At 44.2% G+C, this 12,885-nt stretch overlaps 1 protein-coding gene across 1 annotated transcript in view; it reads left to right on the top strand.

The window, feature by feature from the left end:
• CNGB3 (cyclic nucleotide gated channel subunit beta 3) overlaps positions 1–12,885 on the top strand; it is a 673,231-nt gene that overhangs the window by 473,315 nt on the left and 187,031 nt on the right. Inside the window, exon 12 of the mRNA XM_086918038.1 lies at positions 1,360–1,443. Within this exon, the coding sequence (XP_086774164.1) occupies positions 1,360–1,443 (84 nt within the window). The remainder of the gene's footprint in view (positions 1–1,359; positions 1,444–12,885) is intronic.

Genomic DNA, 12,885 nt, shown 5'->3' with positions numbered 1-12,885 from the left:
TTTGAGTAGTTTTATAGAGCGTGTGCTTCTGTGAGCGTGGTGCACTTACGGGTTGCATTTCCCATTGCCCCTCTCGTTTCTGTGTGTATGCGGGTCCTGACACTCTCTGTGGTCCTGCATTAGCGGACTCACCTTGCCAGGATGAGTTGAGCCTTCTGTTCCTCTTCCTCTCGGCTTCGTGGTTAGGGGGCGTGGCTTCCTACGGGCGTCTCTTACGATCGGCGCCTGCATTGCTGGGCTTCTTCTAGAGGCTGTGGTGTGACATACTTGGGAGGGGTGTGTCTCTCCTGACCTGGGACGATTTTTTCTGGGGTTTCCATGGTGATGTGAGCCTTTTTGAATGCTCCTGCATACCGTAGTGGTGTTGCTGGTCATTCTTTATTTGGCAGCTATGGAACCTGAGGCTGTTTTGGATTCTGCATCCACTGACTGTTCTGCTGGGTCTCTGGCCCCGGTGCCTTCACTTGGGGTGCTTCAGCAAATGATTAATATGGCGGTGGCGGCTGCTTTACAGGATAAGGATTCACTTCCTCCTCCGAAAAGGGCCAGATGTGATCCGGGTCATTCTCATGACTCTGTGGGGGAAGATGATGTGGACCTGCAGGGTCATTTTGTCCAGGGGTCAGATCTGAAGGGTGTTCTTCACCACATCCGTTCCAACCTCTTGTTTCCTGAAAGGAGACAAGCTACCGTGGACCGGTTTCTGGCATTTCAGCCGTCTTCGGCCCGGCTTGCTTGAATCCTGATGGTGCAGTGAGAAAGGGACTCATGTCTGAGTACACCCTGCCACACCTATAGTGACCAAAAACGATTCAGAAGCTTGTTTCCTTCCCAGTGAAAGAATTGGCTTGGTAGTTTGGTCTGCCCTGTTCCCATGATGCACTGGGCCAGGGACAGACTAATTTGCATATAGCCAGGTTCTGAGCTGGGATGGTGCAGTGAGCTAAAAAACGGTGTTGGATCAAGCCCTGATCTCTTGACTGGGTGAGAGTATTCTGCTTAATTCAGAAACTCTGTCCATCACCACCCCCTGGTGTTTAATTACAGTACTTGTGAAGCAGGACGAAATCTAACAAGTTCAACACGAACTTTTAATGAGAGTCCAAGTTATCCATCAGTTCACCATCACCTCACATTCATACAAGAGGAATGCCTTTACTTCGCAAAACCTTCACAACCTGGCACAACTGTTGTTGAGAATGGGCGAAATAGAATAGTAGAATGCACGGATAAAGCCCTAAAATATAGCAGAGTAAACCTTTATTTTACAAGCACAGGCTTGGTGAAGAAATGTTCGTTTGTATCCTCTGTTTACTGCTACAAAGTGTACTAATGATGTACATATTTTTCTTTATACAGGGCTGTGACAAGCAAATGATTTACGATATATTGATGAGGCTCACTTCAATTGTATATTTACCTGGAGACTTTGTCTGCAAAAAGGTGAGATTTGGTATTCATCAGTAATGTGTTCTATTCACATTTGTCCTACTTAGGCCCTGATTTCTTGAAAAGGGTGAAATAAATTGGGGGTATTTAGCGCAACTGGTAAATACTGGCACTATGGAGTAAGGTTTTTACCAGTCCCTTATTTTCAATTTTACATCCTGGAATGAGGCATAGCAACGTGGATTCAGTACTTAATAAACCAAAATCCTTTGGTTTAACCTTTTTGGCAGGCATACATTTCATCACATATTAACTAGTAAGATATAACAGAGAATAATTACAGAATGAAGAGTTCTGATCCATATACAAACTCCTGTCCAGTTGAGGACAGTAGCAACTGGTGACATTTGGAAGTGGTGGGACGTAAAAGTTGGGTATGACTTTTATGTAGCAAGTGAATCCAGTAAGCATAATAGACAAACGTGGGTGGTCCTCCTCCCGATAAAAAATGAAAATAAGATTCTCAAGTTATAATTTTAAAACAAAATGAAAGCATGGTTTGTAAGCAGTGGTAACGTATAGGGCCTGATTTAGATCTTGGCGGTCTGACTGCGGCCTGCCGCTGCTGCGGCCTCTGAAAGACTGTTGGCTGGCTGTGGTCTGCCTGCCCCATCTAGATGTACACGTGATAGACAGAAGACCGTCACCTCTGCGGTCTTCTGTGCGGGTGAACCACCCACTTTCGCCATCCTGATTGAAGGGTCCCACCTAGATTTGGATGTTCCCTTTGGGCTGGTTGTGTCCTGTCGTTTGAGGACTGATGGAAGGCAACAGTGGTGTTGGGGAGACAGGTAAGTGGCAATTTATTTAATACGTAAAACACTTATAAGTTGAGTATGTGTATGTAGGATATGTGCAGTGAACATATTGTGTAAATAATGCATTACCCCCCACCAACATACACAAGCCTTGCAATGTATACAAGCACACTCAAAGTCCTACCTTTGGGTCCGTCCAAACGAACTGCTGGTCCATTGCAGTCAAGGTGTAACAGGTAAGGGGAGACCTGTGTGAAGAAGTAGAGGAAGAAACTGCAGCCTGCACCCCAAAAAAGGTAAGTATTCACCCCTTTTCTTCCATTTCCACCAACATGAAGTAAGAGGGATCCCTCCCAGAATTCCCTTCAAAACAGCGAACTTCCAAATACCAACAGCGGAAATCCTTGCTGGAGTTTCATGGATGATGTGATTTGAGAAGGCCCATAGGGGCAGAGAGCGAAGTCCTGGCGGAGTCAGCAGGATCATGGCAGGATGACGGCACTCTTCTCTCCCATTTCCAGCCAGCAGCTAAATCGGGCAGGTGGACCGCCAGACTGGCAAACAGGAAGACCGCCAAAAGGGCCCACTCTATCACGACCCTCCAAGATCTAAATCATGCCCATAGTCTTGAAATATTAAACACATTCACAACTACCCTATATCTTATTGCAAAAATAGGTTCAATAGTTACAGTAAAGTGCAAGTTGTACAGCGCTACAACTTTAGTCCCTTTGAAGTGTGTGCTTTCGCAGTGTTTTCCCCTACATGCTGCATCGACTTCGGAAATAAATGCTCTAACCAGGTTTTGATAAGCTCCCACAGCTGCTAGTTGTGATGAGTCACATGGAAATATGTGCAGACAGGCCTTAAATGGGATGAAAAAAGTTGGGGCTCTCTAAAAGGGAACATGTAAAATACATTTAGGTGATTCCCATAGTATGCAACCTGGACAGTATTTTGGTTTCTCTCTCAGATGTTAATGCATCCATGTATATAACACAACAATCAATCAGGGCAATTGTAAGTGCACTACTCCCCCGTGAGGGTCTCAAGGTGCTGAGAGGGTGGGGGTGATGAGGTTTTGCAGCTCCATTCAGTGGAAGAGCCAGGTCTTGAATGTCTTCCTGGAGATGTTCAGGAAGGGGGTGCCTCTGAGGTCGATTGGGAGTTCGTTCCAGGTCTTGTTCGCGATGTACGAGAAATCTCTTCCCTATATTCTGGCTCTGCAAATCCACTGGATTACGGTGAGGTCGTTGGATCGGAGGTTTTGCTTGGGTGCATGGAAGGAGATTCTCTTGTTAAGATATTTGGGTCCGGTGTTGAGAAGGCATTTGTAGGTGTGGGTGAATATTTTGAAGGTGATTCTTTTTTCTTTGGGGAGCCAGTGGAGGTTCGGCAGGAGTTGGGTGATGTACTTGTGTTGAGGGATGCCGAGGACAAGTCTCCCTGTGTGTGTTGTATGGTCCGGAGTTTGCGGAGCAGAGACTTGTTAATCCCGGCATAGAGGGAGTTTCTGTAGTCCAGTCTTCTGGTTATGAGTGCATGGATGACGGTCTTCCTTGATTCCGGGGGGATCCATTTGAAGGTCTTTCGGAGGATGCGGAAGGTGTTGAAACAGCTGGAGGCGACGGCGCTGACCTGTCGGGCATGGAGAGGGAGGAGTCGAGTACAATGCTGAGGTTACAGGCGTGGTCCGTGGGGGTGGGAGGGCTGCCGAGGGCAGTGAGCCACCAGGTGTTGTACCATGCAGAGGGAGAGGGTCTGAGCACAAGGACCTCTGTCTTCTCCAAGTTGAGCTTCAGGCAGCTGTTGCTCAACAGGATGCGAAGTCCTTCATTTCTTCCTAGAAGTTGAGCCTGGTGGTGATGGGGTTCTTGGGGAGGGTGAGGATGAGCAACTGACATTCACCTAAAATCTGCCAGTACTATTGGCTTTGTCAATGGTTGTTAGCTGTTTGAGATAAATGAGTAATGACAATAATTTATTGTAAATAATTATAAATGGAAATGTTTAAATTCTGAAATTGTGAGACTGTGAATTAAATATTATTGAGGTGTGTGGAAGTAGTATTGCCCTTCAGTTATCTGTGCTTCATGTTAGATATGTATGCCCTTCTTCTCTGCACATCTCATCGATCTGCTCATCTTTAACCTCAGCACTTTTGTCTCCTCTTGTCTCTTTTCACTCTTCCCCGAAAAACCTCCTTGCATCTTCCTCGCTTCGCCACCCCCAAAAATACACTGCACTCACTCATATTTAATCACTTTATTTTCTTTTACTTTAGCCTGGTAAATATTTGACATCTGGGTACCCCCTTCTCACACATGTGTACAGAATTTCAATTGCTACTGGAATACATGACCATTGTTCTCTGTACTCTGCAGAGAGGCCAACTCATTGACAGGCACTTTTGCTTTGCCTTCAGCCTCAGCGCCACAGTTCTCAATCAAAAGCCATCATAAATACCTGTCACGCCAACAAATATGTCCTATATCAAGAGTAATAAGATCCACACAAAATACAGAAACACAACATGTTTAAATAGCTAACGCTCTTGGGGATCGCGAGATTTAGTAAAAAGTGAAATAAAACAGGAACTTAATTGCTGACAAGTATTACCTTAGCATTTTTATCATTTATCAATCTAGCCATGTTATTGGAACTAATGTTAAGGACATGAAGCTAGTACCTGTTTTAACTCTATACAGCATGTACTTGTCTTCAGTATAAGCACAGATTACTCCCTTTGTGCTTGATTTAGATATTTGTATCGACTTCACAAGGGAACAAAAACCTTGCTTGTCGATTGGATCAATTTCACAGGAGAGCAAGTACAGCAGCTCCACTTCTGAAGGGCTCAAAGGCCTGTAGCCAGGGCCTGGGGGGTCACAGTGGGGAAGGTTAGCATTATAACACTTACCATTACAGAGGACAAGGTGCCGAATCACACATGCTTGCATCCAGTGACAAATGGGAAACAGTGAGATCTATGCCTATGAGTGACAGGCTTCTGACCTCAAGCAGGGATGCAGTATATGACACCTGAAACCATGACGTGGAAAGCATCACTGGCCTACAGTGACCACCATAGAATACAATTGTAATGAAGGGCTTTAGAAAGGTAAGCTCTGTGTCGTGCGTCACATTGCAGAAAGTTGATTTACTGCCTTGCTTCCTTCTCCTGCTTCACAGCGAGGCTGGCAGGCAGCTGGAATTAAATACATACATTTGTTTGGAGATAACATCATATTTCTAAATAAATTGATATATTTAATATTCTTTGAGGTAAACATGTAGAAAATTAAGAGGGGCACATCCCCTGAGCCCTTATGGTGAAACCGCTTCTGGTCGAGGATTGAAATTTACCCCTGAGTTCAGAATCAGGGTCTAACGAGCAGATTGACAGAAATCCATCCATGAAATGTTACATCATTGTTGATGTAATCCAGACTTTTTTGGGACTGTAATGAATCACCTCTCGAACCATTCACCTGATTGCCAAATTCTGAGATGTCTCCTTGACAGTGAGTGTAAAATTGGAGAGTGGTCAAAAAGTTAGATTTATGCTCTAGCTAAGCTCCCACAGAAAATCTCCTGAGAGGCAAACCACAAAAATGATAGAGGCAAACAAAGAGACGGAGGGCCATATGCTAGGTTGGGCAAGGAACTACGTTTGTCGCCTCAGATGCAACCTAACCACTATATTTTAGAAAACCTGTGTCTGTTTAGTTTTGTCACTGAAACTGGGTGACTTGACCGAAGGACTTTTGGTGAACACAAGCAGTGTTGACGGGCTATGCCACAGTCAGCATTTTTTAAATTTTCCAATCAAAAACCATCAAAGCTGGAGTTATGCTTTGGAAAATGTAAAACTAAGGTATAACAAAACCAATGAACTGTAGGGGGGAAAATACACCTCTGTCTACAATAATACCTAAGTTATTATTGGACTTAACTCTTCTTATATTTGTACTGGTTATATTTATTGAACTCAGATACCTACTTGAAAATCTGAATATTGGTTGAGCAAATATACGAGTAAGGATAAAAACACTTATATGCATTTCATGTAATGAACTTTTATTCTGCATTACGTTGAGTTCACGCATTTAAAATCATCAATATGTGACACACTGTCCATGTTATTGTCATGATTTGAACAATAAGATGTCCAGTCTTACAACTTAGCATGGTCAGCCTATAGATATTCCACACCATAACACACCATCAGGTTTTATATAAGTGATTAGTCCTTTTAATGTTCTGATAAAGGTCAAAACTTGAATTCCTTCTTCAGCTTTCCAAAGTGGACTTTTACTTGAATATGGTCAATGCGTTTTGGCTTCACAACTTATGGCCTCCAAATTCTTCAGCCTAAAGTCAAGCAATCAATATATCAACTGGCCACAGACAATTTATCCACAATGGTCCTAAAGATATCCTGAATGTGTAATAGGAGATTCTCTGTGCTCTTTTGACGTGGGTGCAAGGGTTTATTACTTTACAACCATTCAGATAATTGCCCAGTCCACAAATGTTTCTCTCAGCATGTGGGGGACATTGATGTTTTTCCACTTGCAGGGAACATCAATTTATACATGAAGGTCACAGACAAAAATATCAGAAAGGACATGGGGTTGGATGTCCTATCATCAGTAGGGCAAGCCTTCTGAATCCATTTTTGCTGGCAGTGAAGCGCCACAAACAGTGTATACGATTGTGGAGGAGACTGGGGCTATGCTGTCAGAAAAACAGCATTTATGTCACTTCTAAATATGGTGGGTGAACCAAGAAGGGGCGGTTATAGCATCTACTAGTTTTGATGGATGCTCATGCAAGAGCTTGGGCCCACCTAAACAATTATGCCCAGTGTCATGTTCTTGGCAGCAGTTTGAGAGGTAAAAGAGATAAAAAATTAGATCTCAATACAGTGTAACCAAATTGGTCACACAATAATCCACTTGACAACTAAATCTGAATTGAGTAGGGTTTAATTACAAATTTAGAAACAAATCGAGGTAGACTAGTCACAGCATTCTCATTTAGAAATACAGAACGATCAAAATGAGTCCAAATCTCCTGAAAATATTCACCCTATATAATGCAAAACAGATGACTAACTCTATGATGACAATGTAAATAATCAGGAAAAAGAATTGAGTAATAAAGTGCATCAAATGATTCTCCAAGGTATGCATGAGCAAACTAACTCTCCCTACACTGCTTAAAGAGGCAGCCCTAAACAAAGAAGCATTTAGAAAAGGTGAAATTAGAAAGGTGTCACATGTTGGAGTTTCCAGTTGGAGCACTCCAACCATGGGTCACTTAGCATAAAGGTACACCAGCAGATGCATAGATCTGCTCTCTCAGAAGTCCTAAAATGTCTCTCCTGTCCCTTACTAAAGTACAGTATTGTATTCAAGGTAGACAATCCCACATGACTTTTGCTAGTATTTTTCCAGGACTCAGACACAACTGGATAATTGCACTATTTTTCTCTCATCTGTAAGTTGCAACTTCATTTTTCCTTGGTCATTCTTCTCCTTTTCCATGATAACTCACCACCCTGCTTGTTACCACATTTCTCCTTGCCAACTTCGTCTTCTCATACTTTGTTATCTAACAAAACAAAACCCTTATATGCTAACTAAGGAGGCTTTGTCCACATCTGAAGTGGAGATAAAATACAAGCAAATACATTCTACTTTGAAGGTTAGTTGCATGTTAGACTAAGCTTGAACTTAACAATTTCTCGAAGCCCACTCTAGTCAGTTTAGCAGTGTACAGGGCTACATAATGTGTGCACATGTCTACACAATATTAAATGCAGCTTTTTAATACATGTATACATTGCAAGGGATTACGAAAATGTACCTCCATGAAAACATTTTTGTTACACAAATAAATGTTTAAGCATTGGTCTACACATACACATTCTATTTTATTAATCTCACAATGGACACATTTTACGTTAACTTCTCCTGTAACATGAGTTAGCAAATATTACATAGACCTTTATTAGTCACATTCTAGACACATTAATCTTCGCACGGAGTACTTTAAATGTGCAATACTCCATTTCTTTAGTAACATTAATCAAACAGAATATATTCGAGAGCTGACTATGCATGATTATGATGCATTCCTTTAGCATCCCAGGTTGGGATTAAAATTACTCATCTCCAATCCCTCCTCTGATGGCCTATCAAGCCATCACACAAACTTTTAATCTAATCTCTTGATTTTATCAGATTAGCCAAGTTAAACCCAATGTTGTGGCAATTAAACTCCTCCAAACGCTTCATTTCATTGTAATATTCATTCTGCTTCCTTTCTAACTTTAAGTATTCCCTTTTTCGGGAGACTCCTTTCTTTGCCTTGTATCTCCTGTACACCTTTGCATCCACAATCAAGAATAGCTGTCTCATTATGGAACTGTTGTAATCTCTCTCTATAGTGGTAGGTTCCTACCACCCCTGGGCCTACCACCAAGTAGACCTGCACCCTGACTCAGGCCTCTTACTGCTTTTATAACACCCCAAGGAGCATTTATGTTCAAAAGGGTGCCATTTGGTCTGGCTTCCGCCACGGCGGTTTTCCAGAAAATCCTGAACCAGGTCTTAAAAGAAGTAGACCAAACAATGTGTTTCCAGGACGACATTTTGGTGTATGGTCGTACCGTAGAAGATTATGTGGTAAATTTAAATTACCTATACTTAATTTATGCGGTAAAGTTCAATAAGAATAACTCAGTCAAAAATAAGAGACAGAATCCGTGGTATCTGAGGTTTTAAAAGGGGTTTTATTCCTTCAAAAGGAATTGGTTTGAACCAGGCAATCATGTTCCATCACCACGAAGGTTCAGGAGGGGATAGACAATACTTTATTGACAGGATATCATATATATAGTCAATGCATTACAGTAGTGACAGATGCAGAAGGCGTAACAGCTGAGAGAAACGAGATAAGAATACATGTACGTAACAGAAGGCGTGCATGAGGGTGTACACGGAGGTGTGTGCTAGACAACGTCACATGAAACGTATCACAGGTGGGTGGATCCTTAGAAGAATCCTGCAGTGTCAGCAGAAATATGTGGCAGAGATGCGCGCGCAGCAGCATGACGTGTGATTGACGTGTAACTGGAGGGTGAAGGGGACTTGACATTTAGCCCTACATGAGGAGACAGAAGTCTGGGGTGTCAGAACAACCTAATCCCAAATCATATCTAATATCTTGTGTTTGAGGAACTGTATTATCTAGAAGGAAAGGTCTCTCGGGCAGAGGCTATTCTATACTGATTGCTAGTGCGTGCATATGTGACTACGTGTCTACGTGTAAAGCAAGGGGGGCATGGGCCTATCATGGTAACAGGAGCGATGAATTACTTGCATGGAGACAGTGAGGCCGGGCCCTTTGCTCTGCAGCTGGGAAGGATGTTTTCCTAAACTACTAGACAGGAATGTATTTTCGAGGAGCGGAGCAGATAACTTGAAGGTTGAATACAGTCTTGGCAGGCAAGCAGGTCGAGCCAGGCACCGCTCGCCGCGCAGGGAGTAAGTCAAGGGTCAGGAAGCAGCAGACTGCAGCTTTCAGAGACAGAAGGCAGAAAAAGGCTCGATGGCAGAAATCAGGGCCTAACTCGCCAGAGCTAAAAAAACATGAAAGTGCACCATATAAAGACGTTGGCAAGGCACACTTGGGAACGGAATATCCGACCCATTCATGGTGGATCTGAAAGAGGACATGTTAACGTTGGACGCAAATGTATTTGCGTCTTCATAGCTGGAAGTGGAGGGAACATACATGTACTTGGAGCACGTACATGGAGCCGTTGGGGTCTACGATAGGGGACACAACTGATCATAAAAATTCATATTTCCTCATTCGCACCCTTTGACTGGTGTTCAGGAAACTAATGGATGCGGGGTTGACTGTGTGGAAGTCTAAGTGCCAAATCTGAGTGACTTCCGTCGACTACCTTGGCCATTCCATTTCAGAACAGGGTTTCAGGCCAAAGAACAATCTGCTAATAGCGGTAAAAGATGCCCCTTACCCGCAGTGTAAAGGTAAACTCAAGTCATTCCTGGGACTGATGGAGTACATGGCCAAGTTCCTCAAAGATTTTGCCTCCAAGTGCAATCCCTTAGGTGAAATACTTAGGAAGGACAGAGACTTTGAATGGCGTGACCAGCACAAGAATACTGTAGATAAGTTGAAGAAGGAAGTATTGCAGTCACCAGCCTTCTTCTGGGCATACAAGAAAAACTATCCTTACCACTGATGCGTCACAAAAAGGCCTAGGCGCCACCTTGTCACAACGAGACAGAAAGGAGGAAAAAATGATTGCTTTTGCATCCAGGTGCCTCTCCAAGGCTGAAAGCAATTACTCTGTAATTGAAAGGGAGTCACTAGGTGTTTACTGGGCAGTGAAGCATTTCAGGTTTTTCCTATGGAGAGCGAACTTTACGATCCGCACTGACCATAAGCCACTTACGTTCATCTTTACAGTAAAGGGAACAGAAAACTGCACACACTAGATTGGGAAATGGATCTTAGACTGGAGAATTTCACAGTAGAATATGTTCCTGGAGTGGAAAACAAGATTGCGGATTATCCACCAGGCAACCTTAGGAAGAAGATTGTGGAACTAGCTCATGAAGGGCACTTAGGACGCAGCCTCACCAAACAAAGAGTGAGGGACACGTTCTGGTTCCCTAGAATGGATGCAATGGTGGAGCAGTTAGTTAAAGATTGCATTAGCTGTGCCAGAAGCAATAAAAGCAAATCTCTAAGAAAAGCATCCTTATCCCCAGTGGAAGTACCCATCAAACCATGGAGCAAGCTGGCCATGGACATCATCGGACCCATAGAAAGTCTGGGTGTCCAGAAGAGGTTCATGCTAGTTCTTGTTGACTACACTTCGCATTGGGTCTCTTACAAATTTCTTCATCACACAAACACAAGTGTTGTCCTCGAGTTTATGAAAGATGTCTTTGCAAGAGAAGGCATACCATCCTCTCTAGTCACTGACAATGGGGTAACCAAATGAACATCAAGCATGAAAGGACAACCTTATATTGCCCAAAGGCCAATGGCTTAGTAGAAAGGACAAATAGGCTCATTAAAGAACACATTCAGCTAGCCTCCATGAAAGGGTGGAAAATACACTCGTGTCTCCTGAGGCGGAAGCCGGGAGCTAGGCTAGCGCAATTTTAACCTTGATTGTTACTTTATCCTGTGATTTTAAAAATACACTTGAAACTCGCTCACCTTTCTCCACGACATCTGTAACTCCCGCGCAGCGGATTTTATCGCTGACACGGGCAAAACAAAGCAGTGTTAGGCTTTTCCTCGCCGTCCTCGGCACCAAGCAGGGACACGCCCCCTTTGACGAGGCCACGCCCACCAGAGCACACTATTTAGGCGCCGCTGAATGCAAGCGACCCTAGCAACACTCGTGTCTCCTGAGGCGGAAGCCGGGAGCTAGGCTAGCGCAATTTTAACCTTGATTGTTACTTTATCCTGTGATTTTAAAAATACACTTGAAACTCGCTCACCTTTCTCCACGACATCTGTAACTCCCGCGCAGCGGATTTTATCGCTGACACGGGCAAAACAAAGCAGTGTTAGGCTTTTCCTCGCCGTCCTCGGCACCAAGCAGGGGCACGCCCCCTTTGACGAGGCCACGCCCACCAGAGCACACTATTTAGGCGCCGCTGAATGCAAGCGACCCTAGCAACACTCGTGTCTCCTGAGGCGGAAGCCGGGAGCTAGGCTAGCGCAATTTTAACCTTGATTTTTACTTTATCCTGTGATTTTAAAAATACACTTGAAACTCGCTCACCTTTCTCCACGACATCTGTAACTCCCGCGCAGCGGATTTTATCGCTGACACGGGCAAAACAAAGCAGTGTTAGGCTTTTCCTCGCCGTCCTCGGCACCAAGCAGGGACACGCCCCCTTTGACGAGGCCACGCCCACCAGAGCACACTATTTAGGCGCCGCTGAATGCAAGCGACCCTACCAACACTCGTGTCTCCTGAGGCGGAAGCCGGGAGCTAGGCTAGCGCAATTTTAACCTTGATTGTTACTTTATCCTGTGATTTTAAAAATACACTTGAAACTCGCTCACCTTTCTCCACGACATCTGTAACTCCCGCGCAGCGGATTTTATCGCTGACACGGGCAAAACAAAGCAGTGTTAGGCTTTTCCTCGCCGTCCTCGGCACCAAGCAGGGACACGCCCCCTTTGACGAGGCCACGCCCACCAGAGCACACTATTTAGGCGCCGCTGAATGCAAGCGACCCTAGCAACACTCGTGTCTCCTGAGGCGGAAGCCGGGAGCTAGGCTAGCGCAATTTTAACCTTGATTGTTACTTTATCCTGTGATTTTAAAAATACACTTGAAACTCGCTCATCTTTCTCCACGACATCTGTAACTCCCGCGCAGCGGATTTTATCGCTGACACGGGCAAAACAAAGCAGTGTTAGGCTTTTCCTCGCCGTCCTCGGCACCAAGCAGGGACACGCCCCCTTTGACGAGGCCACGCCCACCAGAGCACACTATTTAGGCGCCGCTGAATGCAAGCGACCCTAGCAACACTCGTGTCTCCTGAGGCGGAAGCCGGGAGCTAGGCTAGCGCAATTTTAACCTTGATTGTTACTTTATCCTGTG

This window comes from Lissotriton vulgaris, chromosome 4_1 (genome assembly GCF_964263255.1).
Source record: "Lissotriton vulgaris chromosome 4_1, aLisVul1.2, whole genome shotgun sequence".
Taxonomy (NCBI): domain Eukaryota; kingdom Metazoa; phylum Chordata; class Amphibia; order Caudata; family Salamandridae; genus Lissotriton; species Lissotriton vulgaris.
Note: the sequence above shows the minus strand (reverse complement) of the source record. Positions and strands in the feature narration are given on the sequence as shown.